The 22,901-nt window shown below is 39.9% G+C and overlaps 1 protein-coding gene across 7 annotated transcripts; it reads right to left on the bottom strand.

Annotated features, from left to right (window-relative positions):
• Positions 1–78: 78 nt before the first annotated feature.
• TMPO (thymopoietin) lies at positions 79–21,321 on the bottom strand. Of its 7 annotated transcripts, XM_048958840.1 has the most exons (11): positions 20,877–21,321; positions 12,679–12,805; positions 10,958–11,116; positions 9,957–10,057; positions 5,322–5,441; positions 5,121–5,216; positions 4,446–4,556; positions 3,546–3,635; positions 3,400–3,465; positions 3,144–3,238; positions 79–1,956 (listed from the first exon to the last, which is right to left on the bottom strand). In XM_048958840.1, the coding sequence occupies exons 1-11, from the start codon at positions 21,114–21,116 to the stop codon at positions 1,665–1,667; spliced, it is 1,497 nt and encodes a 498-aa protein (XP_048814797.1). In that variant the 5' UTR covers positions 21,117–21,321; the 3' UTR covers positions 79–1,664. The 7 variants fall into 7 exon arrangements, with proteins under 7 accessions (XP_048814797.1, XP_048814805.1, XP_048814809.1 ...); XM_048958848.1 differs by lacking the exon at positions 3,400–3,465; XM_048958852.1 differs by lacking the exon at positions 5,322–5,441.
• Positions 21,322–22,901: the final 1,580 nt, after the last annotated feature.

Here is a 22,901-nt window from a genome sequence, read left to right as displayed (position 1 = left end):
AGTTTTACTACCAGAACAATCCACTTTCATAAAGATGAAATAACACAGCAGCACAGAACACAACGACTGATGCACGGGTTGACTTTCTTTTGCTTTCTTCTTTCCAGCAATGCATTTATTTTGGTAAGGAAAATCCACACACATTAAAATCATTTTTATTTTTCTGCAGTTTGACACCAAAAAAGTGAATGTCATGAGTTACAATTTTCTATAGGATGGACACAAGTTCAGCTAATTGGGTTACTCAGAAAGCAGATAAAGGAAAAAAACATTAAATCTTAACAGAAGAAACCTATAGCATTGCTACAAATTACCATCTTTGTCCCAAAGGTCACAGAAAGTAATATTCTCCCATATCTAGTCTACACAATAATTGTACCTATAGTAAAAATAGACCATTAACTAAAGTTCTCAGCTTTTCATAAGTAGCACTTCAAGAATAAGTATGATTTTATTGCATTTTTGTACGAAGCAATGAGACTGAACATCTGTATGCTGCGGATTTAAGCACATCAAAATGAATACATTCAATTTAAAAGTTGTTGCTTATCACTCCTCATTGGTAGTAGTGAAGTCAGCTGCCTGCTCAACTAAGTTATACAATATTGAGTGTTTTAGCATGCTTCCACTGAGAAAAATACTCAACTGCATGAATGTAGTAAATCTCACCTCAGAAGATGAAATTGTAGAAGAAAATGCAGCAATGCCCTCTTCATATAAGAATAAAACTTCATATGGAATTTTCACACTTTGAGAATACCTCTCTACATGAATATTCAAAGATAATCACAAAGCTGTGATGGAAGGACCTTACATTAAGAAAAAAGACCACTGCTAAAAGTTGGAATTTAGACTACCTTAGGTAACAACTTTTACCCCAAAAAAGTATTTAGTAGCAAATTGTATTTGATGCAATTTTTATTTTTCACGCATATTACTAATAAATAAGTTCCTCTAAGACACCTGTTGCCAATTTATATTGAACTCCTACAACACTGTAAGCACTGAAATGAAGTGATACATTTAAATGTTACACTTAAACAGTTACTAATATGATACCAAGACTTTTACAGAAATGCAAACAAGTTTACAGTTACATTTACTAAAAAGTTACAGTAACCTACAGAAAAGCCTGTTGTACTCTCCCTACTTCCTAAGAGATCAAATTCAGTTAATTTGTTACTGAAAAATGCATACAAAAATGCATCTCCCTCATTCCCTTGTTACAAATCTTCCTCCCTTCATAATCAAGATCTACCAAGACAAAAGTACAACTTCTTTCCTGCACAATGAAAAAGCTTTAAAAACACAGCTTCACATTTTAGTACATTTTTGCCCTTCTCAGCTTCCAAGTTCCCGCAAAAACAAATATACAGTTTCTCAAAAATGAATTTAAAGGATGTCCACATTAAAAAAATAAAGCCTACAAAAGTTCAAAGACCTGAAAAAAAAAAATGTTACTCCTATGGCAAAGTGATCTCCTACTAGTCCAAAGTCCAGAAAATTACCAGTGTCCATTTAGTATTAGTTTGCTTCGTTTATCCAAATTTATCAGGTTCCAATCACATCATTTATAAGTAGTCCTTGAGCCGATGAGAGGGCAGGAGAGTTCTCTACAATTAAAAACAGGAGATCAAAATCGGGTGTGCCTTTCAGAAAGATACTCATTTGGCACCGTCCTGAGAGAACATCTGAATATATTTAGAGAAAGGATTTCCTTGATTAGTTTCCATCGACTGATAAACTGAAAACAAGAAGACTGAAACAAGAACAAAGAGAAGAATTTTTATCCACAGGGGAACGGAGCGTTCTTTTTTTGTTGAAGGTTTCTCAGACTTGATGTCACTTGAGGTACTATATTTTGGAGCATACTTAAAGAAACTTTCATCCATTTTGAAGTCAGTGTGCTCGATAGGCCGGCTAGCAGCTCCTTTGATTGGTCTACGGCAGCTAGCACTGTTAATTAGAAAACAAAAAACACCTGTGTTTGAAAGAGCAATCTAAAGTATACAAGAGAATCTTAGCATAGCTGAAGAACTATAAATTATTTTCAGTGAACAGAGTACCTGAAATACCTGTCTACAAATGCCTTAGAGAATAGCATACGATTGAGGTTAACCATTCAGAGTTCAAATAAATATCCCTTTAAATAAACACTCAAATGCCACTTTATGTCGGCCTATGTGGATACTCTAATTATGACAAGAAATAAAATGCCATGAAGCATCTTCACCTGTATTTTAACTGATCACTTCTGCAGTCTTTCCAGGACTTCTAAACCTAAAATTGTCTCAGGCCATTAAAACATCACTGATGTTCAAGTCAGTGCACTGTGCAAAATGATAAGGCAGTAAGGATTAAGGGAACACTGCAAGAATCTGTTGTAATTAATCTATTTGAATTAAGTCTTGCCTGCACTGTTTTTGTTAGAAATTATGCTGTGTTTTCTTTATTTTAGTTTTTTCTATCCATTACTATCATCTTTTGCTTCCTAACAAATTTAGGAAGATTTCCAATGAAAACAGCTATGACTCCACAGCCCCCACCCAATTTCAGACATCAGTATGCAGTAGCAGCCAATATTCTTAAGGGGGGCAGTGAGCTGTACCAACTGCTTAGTTATCTAGAGGGCTATTCCAGTTTTCTGTTAAAGCACTACGTTTCCAGTATTAGTCCTTCTGTTCACAAAGCCAGCTTTATTCACACTACAGTAATGCTTGACTACAATAGGATCAATTACATAACAGAAAAAGACTTTGAAAATTACTTTTTGCTTTAAAAAAAAATCTCAAATCTATGCTGGGAGACCTTCTCTTAACTAACAGCAGGGACTAAAACAGTTGTAATCTAGACATACTAGGAGCCACGGAGAGGTCTTTCCCATTTAACCTCCAGCAAGTTACTACTGTAATTATGTTATAATGCTACTCCCTAGTCCCCTGCTCCCCAACTTCAAATAAAGAAAAGGCTTTTTTGGCTAATAAAACCACGTATGCAGAAGAGCTCAACAGTTGTCTCAACTGGCACTAAGTCAGAATTGCAAAACCATTCCTCTGAAATCTAGCAATATAATCAACAGACCCTCCTCAGCTCAAACAGTTCTCAACAAGTGAGAAACAAGCCCCCACAGACTTCAGCAATACCTAATTCCTGTCGGTGTTGATACTTCATAAGGGAACATTTCCTTCAGAATATCCCTTTCTACTCTTCGTTCTTCTGTATGAGTTCTCTCCGGCACCTAGGAAAACAAAAACCATTATCAGCCTAACACAGTTCAAAACAATAGGCTCCTGCTTAACTGTCTCAGTGTCCATAACCACGTGCAGTTTGTAAGGAAGCATCTGAGCCACCCAGTGACATTTAAGAACTCTAATTCCTGAGTTTTAAAAGTTAGTTAACCTTAATTATTGGCAGCTGTCTGGTCACTTTTGGTGTCTCAATGTATTCACTGCTCTCCTCAGTTTCCTTTAAGATAAAGAATATGTCATAAATGCAATACATCTGCAAGCCAATGATCTAGATGATCAAAAAACTTAACCAATCACCTCTATCATGGCTGTGTTGAGCACATCATAGGAGTGTTTGCGGCCAACATGATTAACCAAGCACTGATGTGGGCAATCTGTCTCTTTCTGCTGTAACAGACAATGCCATAGTACAGTGAAATACTATGCAGTTTGAAATAAAATACCAACTTTTTCCACAACCATCTTATTTGACAATTAAGCCTAAACTGCAGTAGTTCTCATAAACAAATAAAGTAGCCTGTGGAATAAGTCTCAGATCCATTGGTAGAACAGGCTTCACAAGCGTTAATGCAAGTTTTATATAAATATCTACGTGGAGCAATGAACTCCATTTAAATTCAGCCAGCTATTATTTTGTACTGTAAAATTCAACAGTAATTCAGTACTACATTAATAACTACTATTACACATACTCTCAAGTGCTTTAGACATTTATCCAAATAATCTCAACAGCTTGAATAGGCTAACAGAGTATAAGAATGATTTTCTTTATTGGTAGCTAACAAATCTACAGTTGCTTTCTAAATTCAGATGTTTGATTTCAAGTAACCCCACCACTTTAGTCCTTCAGGTAAGGCACTTTTTTTTCCACGATATGCTGATTTATAAGATCAGAGCTAGATAACAATTTCACTCTTTGAACTGCTTATATAGTTCAAAAGAAAAAAAGTATATTCTGCACAACGTAAGGTAAAATAATAATCTAAAGGAGGATTCGTTCCACCTTACAAAAACAAGGAAGGATAAGAAAAATATATACACTCTTTCTGATGTCATATGACAATGCTAGCTTGGTTACACTACCACGCCCACCTGGGCAATGAGACCCTCCACCCCTTCTGTACTACAGAATAAATCCATACACACAAGAACCTTCTTCAAAGAGAGTAAGCAATAACAGTCTAAGTTTTAATTTACTTCAGCTGTCATCAGTGGTTTCTTTGGTGTTCTTCTGGGCATGTCTGAGGGTTCACTGATTGACAATGTAGGAGCTGCATGCTTGAAATTTCCAGGCACCCTATTGCCAACCTGCCGAGATTCAAAATTGTTCAAACTCAGAATTAACCAAAACACAAAGTAAAATGGGGAAGGGAGACAGAACTAAACAACAAAACCCTTATCTGCAGCAAATATATACGTGTTAGGAATTCACTGAAGGTTATGTAACAGATACTCTGAAATAAGCAAAGGAAATGCAATGCTTATATTCTAAATAGTTTATTTTAAGCCACTTAGAAACATAGAAGCTAATTAGTTCACAAGAAAAGCCAAGCTTTAAAGCAGATATAGCAGATATCCTATACATAAATTAAGAAGAGATGTAAGATTTTGAAGCAGATCTTCTCAACCCTCCCCCGCCCAAAAAAAAGACATGAAACTATGTGTCTACCTAGTCCCACCTCAAAGTGAGTACCACTAGGCACTAATATAGCTATTGAACATATGGTTCCACAGCTACTGAATATAAGAAGTCTTAGTTTCTTTAAAAACAGCCTGTTTAAAACAATTCTGTCAGTCAAGGCATGTTATACAGGTATTACAGAAAAATACTACTTGCATTATTCATTAAATATATTTACTAAGCATATTTACTAGGGTTTCGTTGCTTGCAGTCAATATAGTTTCAGCTATGGGAGTACTCTCTGATATAACAGCATCATCTACAGGCAACTGTACTGTAGCTTCCACCTGTTTGTTTAAAACAAACAAAAGAAAACAGTTGAATAAAATAGCCACTGGGACCCTAATAGTGAAAAAAAATAAGCTTTTCTATTATAAAAAGCCTCTCATCACCCTTTTCCTTGGTGTTCTTCTTGACACTCTTGTAGACTCCCTAGAAAATGCCTGAAGAGGTCCACTTTTTGAAGATCCACTTGTCCAGACAGTCTCAGTAACTTCATCTTGAGAATAAGTCTATTCAAGTATCAAACACATGATCAAATACATGAAAGCCAGCTCTCAACATTGGATACACACAACCAAAAGCCAAAATAGCATACATATTCCAGAACAAACATCTAGAACTAAAAGCAAAACACCCCACACTGAAAACAAACTGAAGAAACCCAGTAACCTTGGATCCAATAACATCTAGCTAGCTAAATGGGCAGTGATGACTACAATACTTAGAGTCAACTGTTTTTCAAATACTGAGCTGAATGGATGATACCTAACAGTAAAAACCGTTGATCTTCTCACTGCAATAGCATGAAATCACTGATGCTTCAAGTACTGAAAATCAGAGAGTGGATATGCTGACTTCTAGGCTTGTTACATTACCTCCCTACAAAAAAAAAAAAAAAAAACCACCAACAACTTATGATTATAAGCAGAATGCAATAATTTGTTCAACCCACAAATGTATTCTCTCCTGCAGACAATTCAGACACAGACACCTCCATATTAACAAGATCTCATCTCCAGATAGAGGAAAAGGGAGATGTTCTTACAATCTTAGAAGTTTCCACAATGATAAAAGTCACTCAACTGTGGGTTTAAACGGCCAAGCTTAAAACAGTTCATAATAAAGCCAAATAATAGCAAAGTGCCAGACTTTCATAGCCAGAAAGAAGCATAGATCAATTCCCACAGCCTTACTGCAAGTTTTATGCTTAAAATCTTCCTCAAATCTAATTCCAAGCATAAATCTAGAAGGAAAGGGAGACAAGAGACTGCCTGCTTCTTCTACAATAGACCTAGGATTTTGTTTGTTTAAAAACAATTAGAGAAAAATCCTTTGTCAATAATGAAATCTATGCATCTCTTGCACTGGTGCATTACCAAGTTTTTGAAAGTTACATTTGGTGTTGATGGAAGTTACACAGACTGGTACATCAAAATAACTTCACTGGAAGAATTAGCCCACAAAACAGTGCATTCAGAGTATAGGCTGAAAGATACTTCATTATCCCTTAATAAATAAGTACACCACCACCCTTCTCACTTTCCCACGTGTATTTTTGAAGGTACTCTAGTGAAACTAGAAGCTGAGCAGCTTTATAACTTTGAACAGAAGTATTACAGCTACTACGTAACCAGCAGAGGGAGCACAAGTGTTTTGCTATACTTCAAAGTCACGGAAATAGTCTGATAACTGAATGATACATATTTATGAACAGATCTCAAGTCCAAATAGATTCAGATATTTCATACAGAACTATATATTTCAGCCTATGTCTCTGATACTTTCAAATTTAAACAGATTTCTGATTAAAGGTCTCCTAATCCCTGCTTACACATTCACTAGATACTAGCTTCTCACATCCCCCTGTTAAGAAAAGCTTAATTAGCAACATTCTATCATGTCACCTCTTTCTATTTGAGGTGTTCTTCCTCAGAAGCTTTAGAAAAAAAAAAAACCACTAATTTCAGAGAAGGTTGACTCTAATTCTGCTCAAGAATGCAAGACAATTTTCTTGTCCTACAAATGGAGAGCTCCAGGGGGAGCTCTTCGTTAGTAGTTCTAGGAACTTTTTTCTAAAGACATCTTCAGTAAGTAAGAACCTACGTACTGAGTTCCTCAGATGGTTGAAAGTCATGCATTTTAAGTACCAGGGAAATCTTGCATGAAAAATCCAGGACAAGACTAAGTGTACTGCATGAGACCCATCCCAACTTCAGCAGAGTCTATTCAATAGACCAGAAAAAAGTATTTATGTCTTCAGTCACAGCTATCTCCATCATTAATTGAACAGGTGTTCTAAGCTTATCCTACAACAAATACCTGAAGTAAATAAACCCTACTGAAGTGTAATATTTAGATACACCAGTACCCTGGTATATAGTCAGAAAGATGCAATAATGATGTTTAGAAGCATAATAATGATGTTTACAAGCATCATTCAGAACACGTGTTCAACTGACACAGGTAATGATGTTACCTGATCTATCACTTACCAACTAACAGTTCTGTACTTTTCGTATGGCATACACACAATAGATGTGTATGTCAGCAACTACAACATGCATGTTTGATATCCATGAAGTCGTTACACAGGTAATAAAAAACAGAGTAAAGAAGAGTAGGGGAACACAGCACAACCAGAATGCCACTGTAGAAATGTCACAGGAGCAAATAATTCTAAGCTCTAAGGACTCCTTAACATCTACATGGCTTAATCCACCTGTTTCTCACCTACTATGTGGCCTTAAGCCCACACTCCCCAAATCTAACTCTATATTCACCTGCCTGGCAGAATACATTCAAAGTTAGTGTTTTCTTCCAACTTACTTAGTTCACTATGAGGAGGCAATGAGGCACAAAGGGCAGGACTCAAATTCATCTGGCCCATTGCTGCTAACCAGCTGATAAGACATGTCAATGCCTCCCACTCACCTCCTCCTCTGGTTTTTACACTGACCTCTATAGACTTCTTATTTGCACTCATAAGAACGAACACTAACATCCACCAGTGCCAAGCCTTCAGCACCAGATGACAGCGTACATCTACACTAAGAATAGTGCAGCATAGGATCCATAAGTGACTAATAAGCTGTTCACATCACACTGCCAACCAGTTTAGCCCCACCACTCTTCAGAGCTTCAATCTTTGACTCATTGCCAGACAGCAAACAGAAGTTGCAAATGATGTGTCAAGTGACCATACTCATTCTGCAGAATTAGATGCAATCTAGAGATCCCATTTCACAAGAAATAAAGGTTACCATCTTCCAAATCTTCCAGTTTTATTTGCTAGCCAAAAACATTTTGAGTTTTGCTTTCTCTTTGACTCAAGAAATAAGGTTTTTTTTTTTTCCTAAAGCAGCAGTCACAAGTTTAAAGGCAAAAGCTTTAACAAACTTCAGGGTTCTTCAAGAATTTGTCATTTTGACTAATCCGCAAAGATGGCATTTCAAGAGATACTCCTTTGATTAATTACTGGTATTTAAAATATGGAAACTGCAAAAATATTACATCTATACCACAGACAAAAGATTGCAAGAGCAAATAGAGTAATAACTTAGTTTTATTACAGCAAAATTATATTTAAGAATTGAATAGTTCCTCTCCACCAAAAAATACCACAAAAACACAAAAAAAGGAAGCAGGTACCTGAAGATTACAAAGATTTGTTGACAGCTAAATAAAACACCTCCACCACACTGAAGCTAGCAGGGATTTTTGGATGGACAGTGACTTAGAAAAGAATAATTCCTAAAACAGAAGAACCTTATGATTCTGATGCCCATTATAAAGACCATCATGAGGTCAAATTGATTATGTTAAAGAACACTGATTTTGTTTGTTGAACTGTGCGTTTGTTTTGATCTGTAGAAGAAAGATACGTTTAGTCTGCACCCCTAAGAATACAGTTAAATATAAGCAGAAGTAGCTGAGGAACCCAGTAACTGTAACACACAGAGCTGTGCATTACCTGCTTTAGGTTATATTCCACCTAAATAGGAGCAATATGGAATTTACCATCCTATACAATCTTGAGAAAAGACTACTCTCTTAACGTTCTGATCTGCTAATATCAGGCTATTAACAGGTCAGATCGCTCCCCTCTTGAATGCTTTTTGGACAAGTTCTTAATGTAGCATAACTCCACTACTTATTGGTCAGATGAGTAACACTGTAAATATCCTAAGTAATCTAAGCTGTGCAGCAGGATATTTAGTGACACTGTCACATCATAAGAACAGATCAGCCACCAATCACTGAATCCAGTATTTAGTCAGCAGTTTGAAAGCCTGAGGCACCTCTGTAAAATCCTCCTTTGGCCAAGAGAACTAATGGCAATATTAAAGGACAAGAGGTACATACTTTGAAGTTGAAAATAGTTATTTTTCTAAGAAGTTTTCTAATAAATTCATGTGTATTCTAGTAAGGCTGCTAAGTGTGGCCGAGGAGAAAGCATTCTATAGATAACCAGAGATGTTGCATGTGTATATACACACACACATCTCTATAAAAAATGCATTATTTTATAGATTGTTACATTTAAACCACAATAACAGACCAGTGTACACACACTTCTGTTTATCTATAGATAGGCACTAAAAATACATAGAAATACAATGTACAGGAGTATTTAAAAGTATTTCTCACACAAAATATTTTCAGATTTTATTTATTTTTAGGAAATTGCTCCTTTTAAGTCATTTATAAATATGCAACAGAACATCAGTACCTCCAGCCTATTATTGGTCAGATTTTGAAAAGGTAAAGGTTACCTAGAGCTTTCCCTCAAAGGTGAGCTACACACACTGGCAAGTGTGACCATGCAGACCATTGAACATTAACACATAGGCAAAAAGCAGCAGATGTAGTTAATTCACAAGATTTTCATGCTGTATTAGAACAGGCTTTCTTAAAACAAAGATCACCACCAAATTTTTAAGAACAGCATATCACACACGATTATGTTTAGTGAGTACACTGCCTGCAGTTAGTGGCTGTTCTAGATGCCACTAAATGAAACATACCTGGTTATGCTCAACAACTCTTCTTTGTTTGAGTGTTACTGGAGTCTTCATCCTGCCTTTCAGAGGTTCTCTCTTCTCAAGCCTCAGCTCAGTCTTTAGATCTGTAATGAGTTTTAAAAACTGGTTTCTATAACATCACTGATCGATAAACTGCAATTGGTTTAAATGAATTTTATTGCACTAATCTGAAGAGGTATCAAACTTCATGGACTACTGTTTCCTTAAACAACCTGGCATAGGTTAAGTTTCCCTAGTGAAGAACACAATCTTCTGAAGAATGACCTTAACTGACCCAATGCATGAGTTCTGTCCTTAAAAAAAAAAAGTCCTATAATTCAGGCAAACAATCTTTGACTATTTCAGCTGTTCCACTTAGAAACCAGTATCAGATTGCCGTTACTTTAACTAAAGCGATGTTCCTTGAAAGCATACACCGTTACTTCTTGTAAGATACATGGTGTGCTTCAGATTCTACCTCTCCAGCCCCTATCATTTCTTAATATTAAAAGAGTAGGAACAACACACCAACCCACCCAGATAAATCAGTCGACCCGCTCCAGGTCCCTAAGGAACAGAGCATAAGAGGAATTACCGTCTGCAAGAAATTAAACTGTGTTTAGAAGCATGAACTTAAACACTGACACACTAACCCAAAATAGAGGTAACTACTGTGTGTGTGTCGTAAGATGAAACTCAAAGTTGAAGTGCAAAGAACACTGAACACTTAATATCCAGTTCTCCACCTAGCACTTTTACAGGCTCAGATCTGTAGGGAAACTGGACGAATAAGAAAGGAGCAGTTTACTAATAAAATTTCATTTCCCAGAACACCTCCTGGGTCACTGTGTTAGCACTCCATGAAGTATACAAACAACATGGTCTACTGCAGTATCTTTGAGCCTCAAACAGCAGATCATGCTCTCTTCAGATATTTCTTCTACTCCAGGTGTTATTCATAAGTAACTTGAATAGTTTGCATGCAAGTTCTGCTTCAGGCTTACCTTCTTCATTGTCACTATATTGGTCAGAATCATTATTTCCATTCTGTCTGGTGTTCTCAGTAGTTGAAGAAATCACTGGGAGAGGCACAGGTGTCTTCGGTTCTGGACCTTGCTCCATCAGTTTCAACAGCTTTTTCTCATAAAGTTTCCTTGTAGTAGCTGTAGCAAAAGATACATGCTAGAGATGCAGCTTTGGTCTTTCATGGCCTGACTGCTAGAACTTTGTTATTATGTATTCCTCAGGAATTTCCATACACTTATTCTGTATTTTTCATGTCTGTACACCCACAGCATGTATATCTAGGTATATAATTGTACCTCTAAGGCTTGAGTGTTTGGTTCAAGAGAACTGACAAGCAGAGATGTGTTGGTACACCTACTGCTGTGAGCATTCATCTACAGGAGGGTAACTCAATCTGCTATAATGTTGTTTCACACATCGCGACATGAGTTGTCACACCCTCACAAAAACTTAATGAGATTGATACTGCAAAGGCAAGCATCCATGCAGATTCCAATACTGTCATCTTAGCCCCATTATCCTGAAATTAACATCTCTCTCCTTAGTTTAACATTTGCCCTGCTTTCAAATCCAGACCAATAAGCATGACAGGTGGTGTAAGTAAGCAACAAGAACGAAGCTTTCTGTTTCCTGTATCCAGCTGTGAAGTTAAAACAAAAAGCTGTCACATACATTCACATCAGGACTGTGCTAACAAAAAAACAGAAAGTAGAAATAACCAGTGCCTGCACTGCTAGCAACAGCAAAGTCCTGCTTATCTGAAGTCTTCTGAGAAGTCTTCTTTACACATATATAAAAAACAGCTGTCACAACAGAATCCACACCCTGTAGGAACTGAAGATTTTACTTAAAATCAAGTCTGAACATATTTCTAGGGGACTGCATAGTTACTTGAATTTTCCAGGAGCTTTGAGCTCTACCCAAGAGAAAGAGGTTGAATGAGCAAACATACAGAAACAGGTAACAGAAAATACTATGCACCAAATTATTTGAACACACACAAGACTCCAGACTTTATTACTGGCAATTCCATTCTATTTCAAACACATTCCACAGAAAGCTCAGTGTGCTAGATGAAACTATCTCCTACTGAAGAGTTGTAAAATCAAATTATCTTGCCATCAGGCCAGTGCCCAATCTGAAAGGCAAGGACCTTTGATCTTGTATTACAGGAGAGTGCCTAAGGCAGGGGACTAAGCTGGGAGTTTTTGCCATCCACCCTGCTGAAGTAGGTCAGCGTACAGGATGGAATGCAAGGTTAAGGGGCCAGAAAAAAAAAAAAAAAAAAAAGAAAAACATTAATGCTGAATGCAGGGAGCAGGAAATGCCCTAAGGAACAAGTTCCATGCTCATTCTGCCCTCAGATCTTAAATTATTATGTAAGGTATACTTGCTATTTAGGCAGGCTCCAGATCTCAACCTCTGTATCAGACCTAATTTCCACAGTGCTGATCTTTAATAGTTGCATAGCTTCAGAAAAGGAGTTGAAACAAGTATAGCTAGCCTAGAACATAAGGGGAATAAACTGCGAATTTGCCTTCACAAGAATGTGGAAAATGCTTCAAGCATTTTCAATGTATTTAGTTCAATGAAAACATCTTCAGTGGAAAATAAAATTGCAATAGCATTGGTACTAACAAGTAACCTTATCAAAGAACCTTAGACTACTCGGCATTGAAGTTTAGTTTAGTTGACATACCTACAATTGGGCCAGGATTTACTCCATACTTCGTAAGTTGCTCTTGAAGATCTTCATTACTGAGCTCTGTTACATCCAAGTCATCCTTTTCCTCTGCCCTGAGTTTGTCAGTTTTCTTTGTGGCTTTCTGTGAAAACAAAAGGCAGAATGTTTCCAGTTAACGCAGAACACGTGTTTATTCTGAGGGCACAGGCAGCTAAGAGAGCCATTAGAAAAGTAGTCATATTCTTCTCCTACCTGTTCCCAACTAAAAGTAAAGCATACACCACCTATGAAATAACACACAAACATGTTTCCTATCATAAAAGGAAATGCCCATTATATGATGCCTCTATAATAATAAATATCTTACTCATTATTCTGACCATGTTTTAACTTGAGGTATGCAAATGGAGAGGATTGCTGTCCAATGATTGGAGAGGTAAACTTGTAGATGTTCATCCAACACTACTCTAAACTACAAATATTCACATTCCATTGGCTTTTTTCTACTATCCTTCTACCTAGCAGGTCAATACCTCTTCCTCTATGATTATGGAAGTAGTTCCTCAGTAACCACACACTCCCAATGAAGTCCCCCAGATCCCTATTTCCCCTCTTCTACTAACATTCTCTGGGAGATTACATGATGTTATGAAATGAGAGAGGGAGTGGCAAAGCCAAGAACACCCCCAAATTTTCAATACCCTGCCTATCTCCTCAGGTCGTTCTTACTGCATCCTGATCGAATCCTACAAACAAGTCTGGCAACACTTCTTGAACAGTTGGCAACACACCACCATATGCAGATGGTTATCAAAATAACCTGCCAAGATGCTACTCCCAAATTAGCTGTTTCCACAACATCCAGAATGATCACAAAGGCTTCCCAAGTAGAACAAATGTTGCTACCACAGACATTCCCAGGCTCCAAGATCTTCAAGAGGGTGATGAGCTACAATGGCAGAATAAATGCTTAGGAATTGCTTGCTCAACAGAAAAGAAACTAATACAACTTACTTCAAAGCAGTATCTCAAAGTTGTAGTATCTAAACAGATACACAAATAATACACTTAATAGGATTCAACTTGATTGCTCAGAAGAGCTATCAGGGTCTCTTGCTACTTACTGAAAACCCTAAAATCCCAAATGCAAATAAGCTGTATCATGATAATCATGAACATTCATTCATGATTAAAAGCTCTTTTCTTGATACATTTACTAAGACAGCACTAGAAGATTGTAAGAAGATCATCGAAATGAGTCAATAGGAACTAGACAGGCATTTTTGCCAGTTCTACCACTGGTTTGCATGCAAGCTTATTCTTGATATTTTAAAGCTGAACAGCAACCATATAAGATTTTCCAGTGTAAATGCCTCCCTAATTAACTTAGACTTTCTTTAACTCCTGGATTGTTATAACATTAGCATGATGAAATTAACAGTTGAAAAGCAACAGAATCCCCATGAACTTGTACTGTTTCTCAAAATTAAGAAAAGGTCTCCAAGCAGTCTGAAGAAGGGATAAAAATGTCAGTGACAAGTTTGTCTAGTGACTGATGAAATGAGGTATGAATCTGCCCTTCCATTCCTTTATCATGAAAAAATATCTTATTTGCTTTTAAAATAACAGGACCCTTTTGTCCTGTAACAAAAATCAAGTAACTAGCAGCTACAAGCAGAAAAATGTATTTACTTTTAACCTATTAGTTACACTTACCACAAAGTGGTGTTATTGTATTAATAAGATTTTTCATCTCTGGACTTCCTGGACTACTGAAATGTTGCAACAGTGAAGAGCTTCAAAACATACGCTGGGTTTTGTTGTTAGGATCTGACTATTGACATCTCCAGTGTTCACACACATCACTGGTCAGATTAACTAGAATAATACTTTTGTATTTCATATGAAAACTAGCACGGTGCAGGAAGTGACATTCCAATGCCTCTTTAAAGAACTGGAAACCACATTTAAGATATGATTGATTTCTATCACCTACACGTCACAGAAGAAGCTGTATTGATGGAAAATACACAGCAGAAGAATTACTTGGAGTTCTACCAGATGCTTTACAGAGATCTCCATCAGACAGTACTGCAACTTATCAGTAATATGATCCAGCAATGCAAGTAAACTCACATATAACAGTAGTATTTTCTTCCAAATACCATTTCTCGTTATATTATTCTGTATCACTTCATGTTACCACAAATTGAAACCATCAGAACAGTCAGCCTCACCAGAAAAGGAGGGCAGCAGAAAAATGAAGAGTCAAAAGTAATGAGCCTTTCAATACTACAGCCAGACACACTGATTATCGTGTGTTCGGTGATGTCTTCAATTTTTACTTTTGAACACTTATTCCCCTTTAAGCAGAAGCAAATGATTTCACTTGTACAAGTAAAAAGCTGCAGCTTAATCACTAAGGATCAGTCCCAGAAGCAAAAGGTACAAGAAAAATTTTTTCCTGTCTTGTCTGTGATATGACAGCATGAATCTCAGCAACAACACTGTTGTTATCACGTTACAAAGCACCACTGCACTTTCTGTACACGACAACTTATTCATGAGAGTATCCTGAGAGACAGGCCAAAAGGACTGACTGTAAAATTTATCATTTTTTCCCTCATTCGAAATGATAACAACACAAACAAAAGAACACCCATATATTCCTGATCTTGCATGCACTTGAAAAATTAAAAGTTTAAGCGTTTAAAACAAAATTGTGGTGAATACCAGGATTTGCTGAAGTAAGGTGGTACTTTGCCCATAATCCTGTAAATATGCTTGCAGCACTCTACCCAGACTCACAAATCCTTATCAGAAGATCTCATAATCCCAACCAGAGCGAGCAGCATTAAGGAAAAAGACATCCAGTCGTGGCCATTTGCTAGGGAAAAAAATAGAAGAGGATCAGCATACTTCACTAGAGAGATCCATTCCTACTAAATAGATAGCAATTTGGTAGTGTACCTGTCACGCTCAGTTTTAGATCAGCTGATACTCAACCCTTCAAACGAACGTTTAAGTGAATTATAAGAATGGGATTCCCACACAGCTCTCAGTTCTACAACAACAGGAAAACACAAAATAAGAAAAGGTCACCTTCTCAGTATTATCCAGCTGCACTGAAACCTTCTACCTTCCTTCAGTAACAGGGAAGGAGCAGAAAGTTTAAGCTATGCTAATTCATACCTCATCTTTACTATTCCTGGTGATGAGAAATCCAACAACCACAGATCAGTTTGTCAGACAGACCTGATTGCTACCTGCACTAGCTTCCAAAACTGATCCACCAGACAAGCAGGAGTAACACCATCAAGAAGTCATTATGCAAACAGCTATGGTACATCAAAAGTATTTTCAAATCCTGAGTTAAATGGCACCCACATTAAGATATCCAAAGGCTTTAATCTTGAACAGGTGCAGCTTCATCACCAGCAGCAGAAAGGCTCAGGGCTTCTTTACTATTCCTCTGAATGAGGTTAAGACAGGCTAAAGAAGCCCAAATCATGTCAACAGGATGCTCTTTAACTCTCCAGTTTGCACAGTGTCACCCCTGGTGACACTTACTTCTCTTGGGAAAGATAAGCAACTGCAGTTGCCAGGCTTGCACGTTGAAACACTGAGGTCTGTTCCCCATGCACTTGTTATTCAGTTATATACAAACATTTTCTGCCATAGTATAATTTTAAGACTGAACATTAATACTATATTTACTAAGCTTTATGACAAAATAAACAATGGAAAGGAAATTATACAGCAGCTAATCCAGAGATGTTGATAAAGTTAGCTTTGAGAATTCTGTCTTTTACCCCTAGCAAGGACATGCCAGACCTCAGTGTCTATGTAAGGCAGCAGTCCTAAATGATAAGATTATGGACTTATGCCTCCTCCTCCTCCTCCCCCAGACACTAAATTCCATTTTACTCAGTGCAGGGAATTCATCTGCCCTGAAAGCAGGTGAATATTGCATGGTGAAGAACTGTTTCCAGAGAATCTGATGAAAGAGTAGAAGTTCAGAGAACAAGCAAGTCAAGAAATCAAACTAACAGATGGTCTCACCACTCAGACAGTGGATCACTGACTGGGAGACAAAGCTTGAGAAACTGACACGAACTTAAAAGCAATTAAAAGCTCTCAAAGGGAAGTTGCTGATGTGTCTTCTGGGTCACATCTGTACAGTACATCATAATCAGGAGATACAGCCACACAGGAAACACCGAGCGGATCACTGAGCAGCACATGAACTTCACATTCTCTCACCTATCCAAGCATGCAATCCCATCTTTCATGGTCTTCATCTTCATAACCAACCAGTTTCACCATTCTTCCCATTTCCAATAGGGAAGTAGTTGAGACAGTACAATTATATCAGCTGCAGATATTACTCCTGCCATACCATTAACAGCTGAAATTAGATTGTGGGTTTGTTTGTTTGTTTTTTTAAACCTGCCTATTTCACTAAAACAAATGAAGAACATCTTTACCTGATAGATGTCTCCTACAAAGCTACAAATAGACATCTCATATCCAAATGTCCTCATTACACCTTTAGAAGCATAAGTGAGAAGACATCTGAGTGATCTTTCCCAAATCACCATTTTAGAAGCCCAGAATTTCACTCAGTGTTTCATAAAGTTCTTTCATGAAGATATGAACAGCACCAGTAAGCGAGGTCATGAAAAACTACACCTTCTGAGCTCTGAACAGCTCCTGTTTGACAGCAACATCAAGATGATATTTTTGATATTGACTTTAAAGCATCTACCTCTTATAGAGGCAAAAATACTATTTTGCAGTTATTTCTCCTTTGAGCTAGAAATAGCTGTCCTGACATCCAGCTTAAGTTCAACCAACACCATAAGCACCCACACAGAGTAGTTTCCCCTGCAGGAAAAAGGTTTCTGCAGTATCAGCCACTGTCCTCAAACAACACTGTGGGAAATGGGAAAAACAGCCTCCCCCAAAACAAAACCAACAGAACAAACAGAACTATCCACACCAGTACGCCTAAAGTAGCTGGATATTCTAGATGAGTTCAGAAAGTGAGGTCCAGAGAAGTATCATTTGAAGACATTATATGCTTACCTCTCATGGTAAGCATAAGTGACTAAAGCAAATACACATCCAACCTCGCCCCAAAACTACAGATAACCATTATATCTAGAGAAGTGCTCACATTTTAAAAGATACTCTGAAAGAGCTTTCCTGTGAAATCTTTGAAACAATAATTAAGTTTACTTTGATTTAGTCAATTTTATGTATTTGACAACACCCTGTGCGTAGCAGACTGCAGTACATGCAATTTGCTGCACCACATTACAGTTCATAAAAGATTGAGTTTCACGAGTTCTTACTACGCTAAAATACTTCCGTTGTGAACACCAGGTTCCAAAAAGAAAAGAAAGAAACGCACTGTCTGCCTGAAGAGTTGCCATTCCAAAGCATCTCCAGGGCCTGAAAACACTCTGCAGAACAAAACTCTCTTAAAGTTGGGTCTGCTCAGACATTCATCTTAATCACCTGTATGCTCACTGCTGTATCAGGATTAAAAAAAAAAAAAAAAAAAACGGAAATATAAACAAGCACGAGCAAGAACAACATCACTGTGGATGCAAGACACTTGTCCTACACCAGCTCAGCTTCACATCACCAGCATACTGAGGTTTTTGTTTTAAGACAGGTAGCTCGGACGCAGTTCCACCTTCCTAGCTTCCTAGCAGCAGCAGCACAGACGCTCAGAGCGCCGCGCCGAACTCGTTTCCCAAAAACACTCGGAGGAAAAGAAACCCCGGCGGAGCGGGGAAGGAGGGCTTCTACGGCCGGCCCCGCCCTCCAGCCCCCGCCCCGCGCTGGCGAAGGCGGAGGGGCCGCGCCGGGCTCAGCTCCGCGCACGAAGAGGCGCGCGATGCACTTGGCACAGCGCCGGCAGACCGGGCCCGATCGGAGCAGCGAAGCGACGGACAGCTGAACCTCGGCAGACGGGACTTAGCAGGCAGGGCGCGTGGGAGCACAAAGCCGCACGTGTTGGTATTCCGAGTGAGTAAGCGCCAGCTCGAGACGCAGCGACAGGTCTCACTTCGCTCCTCTCTACTCAAAACACCTCTTTGCTCCAAGCGCACTGCTGGCCTTTTCTCTCTCTCTCCTTTTCTCTCTCCCCCTCCACGCATCAGGCACTCGTTTACCCAGCAGCGAGAACAAGTTTTCTGCATCAAGTTCCTTTAATTTTATAAAGTCTTTAAAAAACAAAAACCCACATCTAAAGAAATTTAAAAAAATAACAGATCACTGCAGGCCAGAACCCTCCCCATCCCTGGAGGCATTCAAGGCCAGGCTGGATGTGGCTCTGGGCAGCCTGGTCTGCTGGTTGGCGACCCTGCACATAGCAGGGGGGTTGAAAACAGATGATCATAGTGGTCCTTTTCAACCCAGGCCGTTCTGTGATTCTGTGAAGATGCAAATCTATTCAACGGTTTTTAGCAAGTTCACACTAGCCGCGACTGCATCATCTGCACTGAAGAGTTCTCTGCAACTTCTAAATTAAGCAGCTCTTAATTTTTCTTTTAGAATGCCACAAGATACGGAAGATGCCATGCAGTTGACCTATAAAGGTTTACAACACCTGGTTTACATTTTCCTCTTAAATCAACACAACAGTATGTAAGACCTCCAACACAAATAAAAGTGGAACAAGTAGAGCACTGCAATTTTGTTCCTTCTATCCACGTTACTGTATCACCACAAATTAGACTGCTCTTACTTTCTAAGGCACCCAGTACCAACTTCTCTCATCCTCTTAAGTATACGCGTAAAAGAAATACACGAGATAAAACAATCAAATTGCACAGAGGAAAGAAAAACAGAACACCAAGCCCACCTTTGTTTCCAGGCCTTACAAAACAACTTAGATAAAATACAGCATTCCTATATTAATTCCACAGAGCTTTGCAGTCAGGGTACCTCCCCTTTGCCCCACGTTTTCAGTTCCCTCTTTCAGAGGTCTGAAATGCTTTTCTTTCTGTTCCCTCTTAATCTTATCAAGATATTTCACTCAGTTTCCATAACAGAGTCCCACAGATAGGACGCAGGACGCTTAAATCCAAACAGCCGCCACCAGCACCATCCATCACATTTTGGAATTTACTGCTCTGAAATGAACACAAGAGCAGCAGAAAGCCTTACAGACATTGTTAACAAAAGTAAAAGTGCAAGAGTAACACCCACTGTGTAAACAACAGAAAAGCCACCTCTAATTGTTTAAGCTCAAGCCCTGGGAAAAAGGAAAGGAGGGGAAAAACAAACAAAACCTCCAGGGACTCCTTCCCAACACAAGCTGCTTACACCCTGGATTCAAGCTCATCCTATTACACTTGGAAGCACCTTAAAAAATGCTACAGGCAAACCACTATATTAAAGGAGTGCTGAGTTCAGTGTTAAGTCTTGCATACAATTTCTCCCACGTAAACTCCAGTGTTTTAATTCGGCAGATGTTGAAAGAGACAAATCATTTGGTTAGAAATCTTTTAGGTGCAATTTTCAGTTTATCAGTTCAAGCACTGTTGGCATGTTTGACTGTTGTTTTTGTTTTGTTTTTAAGTTTGAAGTATGGAATATCTTTTAAAGAGTGATCCGTGCCCTTGTTTTACAGGTGAACTTTTAAAGGGAGTATTGCAGATATAATCAAATAGCATAGCGTCTAAAAATCTGAACGGCAGCTGACAAACTCTTACAAGGCCAGACAGCACGCTTACTTTTCATTTATGAATTGAACTATCGCTTAAATGATATGCGAGCGTTTACATAGCTCTCGTGAGAAACTGAAAGGGAAAAATCATGCATATCTAAAGGGAGAAGAACTCAGTGGCACCAGCTGCCCTGTCCCCTACACGCACGGTATTAAGAACTACGTCCAGAAGGCACCTAACAGCACAGCAGAGGCGCTTGGCTCTATAACACGTGCTCAGCCGTAGGAGCAGACAGCTACATTAAGCAGACCGTACTGAAACGGCGCACTTCATTAACCAAAACAAACAAGCTGTTCTTTCGCAGCCTTCCACGTGGGGCTGTTTGCCGGGGGCCGCGCTTCAGGCGCTCTCGGCGGAGCTGCCCCGGGGCCGGGCGGGCGGAGGCGCTGCGCCCCAGGCGGGCCCCGAGCCGCGGCCGGGCTGGAAGGCGGGCTGAGGGCCCCGGGAGCGCGGCGCTGCGGCACTCACCCGTCCGACGGAGGCCCCGCGGCCCCGGACGCCGATGGGGGTGGGCTCCCGCTCCTCGTCGCTGGAGAAGTCGGGCTGCGCGGCGACGGGCGGGTTACGGGCGGTGAGGTGCTGCAGGTAGAGCTGCACGTAGACGTCCTTGCGCTGCTCGCCGCCCGGCAGGCTCACATTGTTGGCGATCAGCTCGCTTTTCAGCTTCTCCTTCGTCAGGACCGAGGGGTCCGCCAGGAACTCGGGCATCGCCGCCGCCCGCCGAGGCACCAACAAAGCGCGGGAGGAGGGGACGCGCTGCCCCGCGCCAGGCACCCAGCTCCACAGCGAGCGGGCGCGCACGGCGAGCGCTCCTCGCAGCCGCCAATAAGCCGCGCCCCGATTGGCGGGGAGGGGGACGAAGCGGTTCTTCTATTGGCTGTAGGGCGGGAGAAGGGAGAGGCGCGCGGGCTCGGCCAGCGTTAGTGCTTTGCGCGGGGACCAGCAACGCAGTTTAAATTCGGCTCGGGCGGGAGAGGCGCGGGGTGGTGCCGTCCTGAGGGGCTGGGCGCCGCCCTTCCGCCCTCCACCTCCCTCGTGGTGCGGTCGCCCTGCCGCCCTTCTCGGCTGTGGGGAATCGGGAAGAGCACCCGTGAGAGTGCTGAGTTCAGGCGTTTCGCAAGCTGCCCCGCTGGGAAAGCAGGGCTGAGTTTGAGATTTAACCCGAATTAAGTCCTTGCGTTTACGTGCTGCTCGCTGGGAATGCTTACCGTTGTAAATTTGCCTATGTTTTACGACGGGAGCTGTTCAAAATTTACATCTGATTATGTTCCCTGTGTGTTTGAAATATCGGAGATGGAAATAATTGAGTGGCTATGTAAATTCATCCATCCATCCCAGGTGTGAAACAGGATCGTCGGTGTTTGCGCCCACTCTTTCTTAGAGTTCCAGAATCGCCCCGAGCTGAAAGGATCATTGAGTCCAACTCCTGAAGGAGTTTCACACCGTAGTGGAGGAGATTGCCCTCCGGTTTGGTTTGCTCCGTCCCTGTCGCTCCGGTTTGCCTGGCCATCGCTGCAGTGTCAGCTGTGGTTGTGCTGAGGGCTGTTTCTGTAGGAGAGAATTTCAAGTGGTCTGCCCACACCAAGACTGGTGCTTCCCGTTGATGAATTGGTGCAGTGTAACAAAGCAGTTAATGCAAGGCAGTAGCTGAGCTTGCAGAATTTAGTTTACTTTGCAGCAAAACTAATGATATGTGGTGGTTTCCAATGCTGAAATGCACAGCTCTCCACCTCACTGTGCTCACGTCCACTGTTCTCTCCATGAACTCTCAGCACGCATCAATGAATGTCAGTGGGCCCCAATTTTTTTTCACACTGAGGAATTCAGTTCCATACCTTTGCTTCATATGCACTTCCATGTCAGATGCCATTTCGTCAGACAGTCCCTTTGCTACCATCAGTCACATGGCAACAAAATGTAATGGAATATTGGTAGGATGGGTCAAGCTCCCTTGCTCTGACAGTGACATCCACCTCTGATGTCATAGGCCAAGAGAACTAAATAGGAGGCATTACTTTAGGAGCAGCCCTTGTAGGTGTCTTGGAAAGCAGATGCTTCTTTCACTTTCAGAATTTGCATCTTATTCATATAAATAAGATCTGAAACCTGTTGCAGATTGAAACAACATCCATCAGAAATGTAGAAGTGACAAGGTTCTTTAGATATTGCACTAACATGAAAAGTAAAAACACCATTCATACAAAGTCACAGTGTTTTAAAACAGCATCAAGGGAAACTGGTCTGGGAAACGTTAATCAAAGTCAATAGTGAAACCTGCAGCAATTGCAGCACAGAGAGGCAGTAGGTGGTGCATTTCAGCAGTGACAACAGTAATACTGGGTCACTTCTGCTGGTGAAGATTTTAACTGTAATATTCAGGCTCTTGTTCATTGCTGGCAAAAAGTATAGCTAGTGGGGATGAGTATGCTGAAAAAAATAGTGTTTTGTAGCTGAGAATTTGCTCTATCAAGTTGTGTTGTACATTTCGTACCT

Source organism: Lagopus muta, chromosome 1 (genome assembly GCF_023343835.1).
Source record: "Lagopus muta isolate bLagMut1 chromosome 1, bLagMut1 primary, whole genome shotgun sequence".
Classification (NCBI taxonomy): domain Eukaryota; kingdom Metazoa; phylum Chordata; class Aves; order Galliformes; family Phasianidae; genus Lagopus; species Lagopus muta.
The sequence above is the reverse complement of the archived record's forward strand: the minus strand, read 5'-3'. Positions and strand labels throughout refer to the sequence as shown.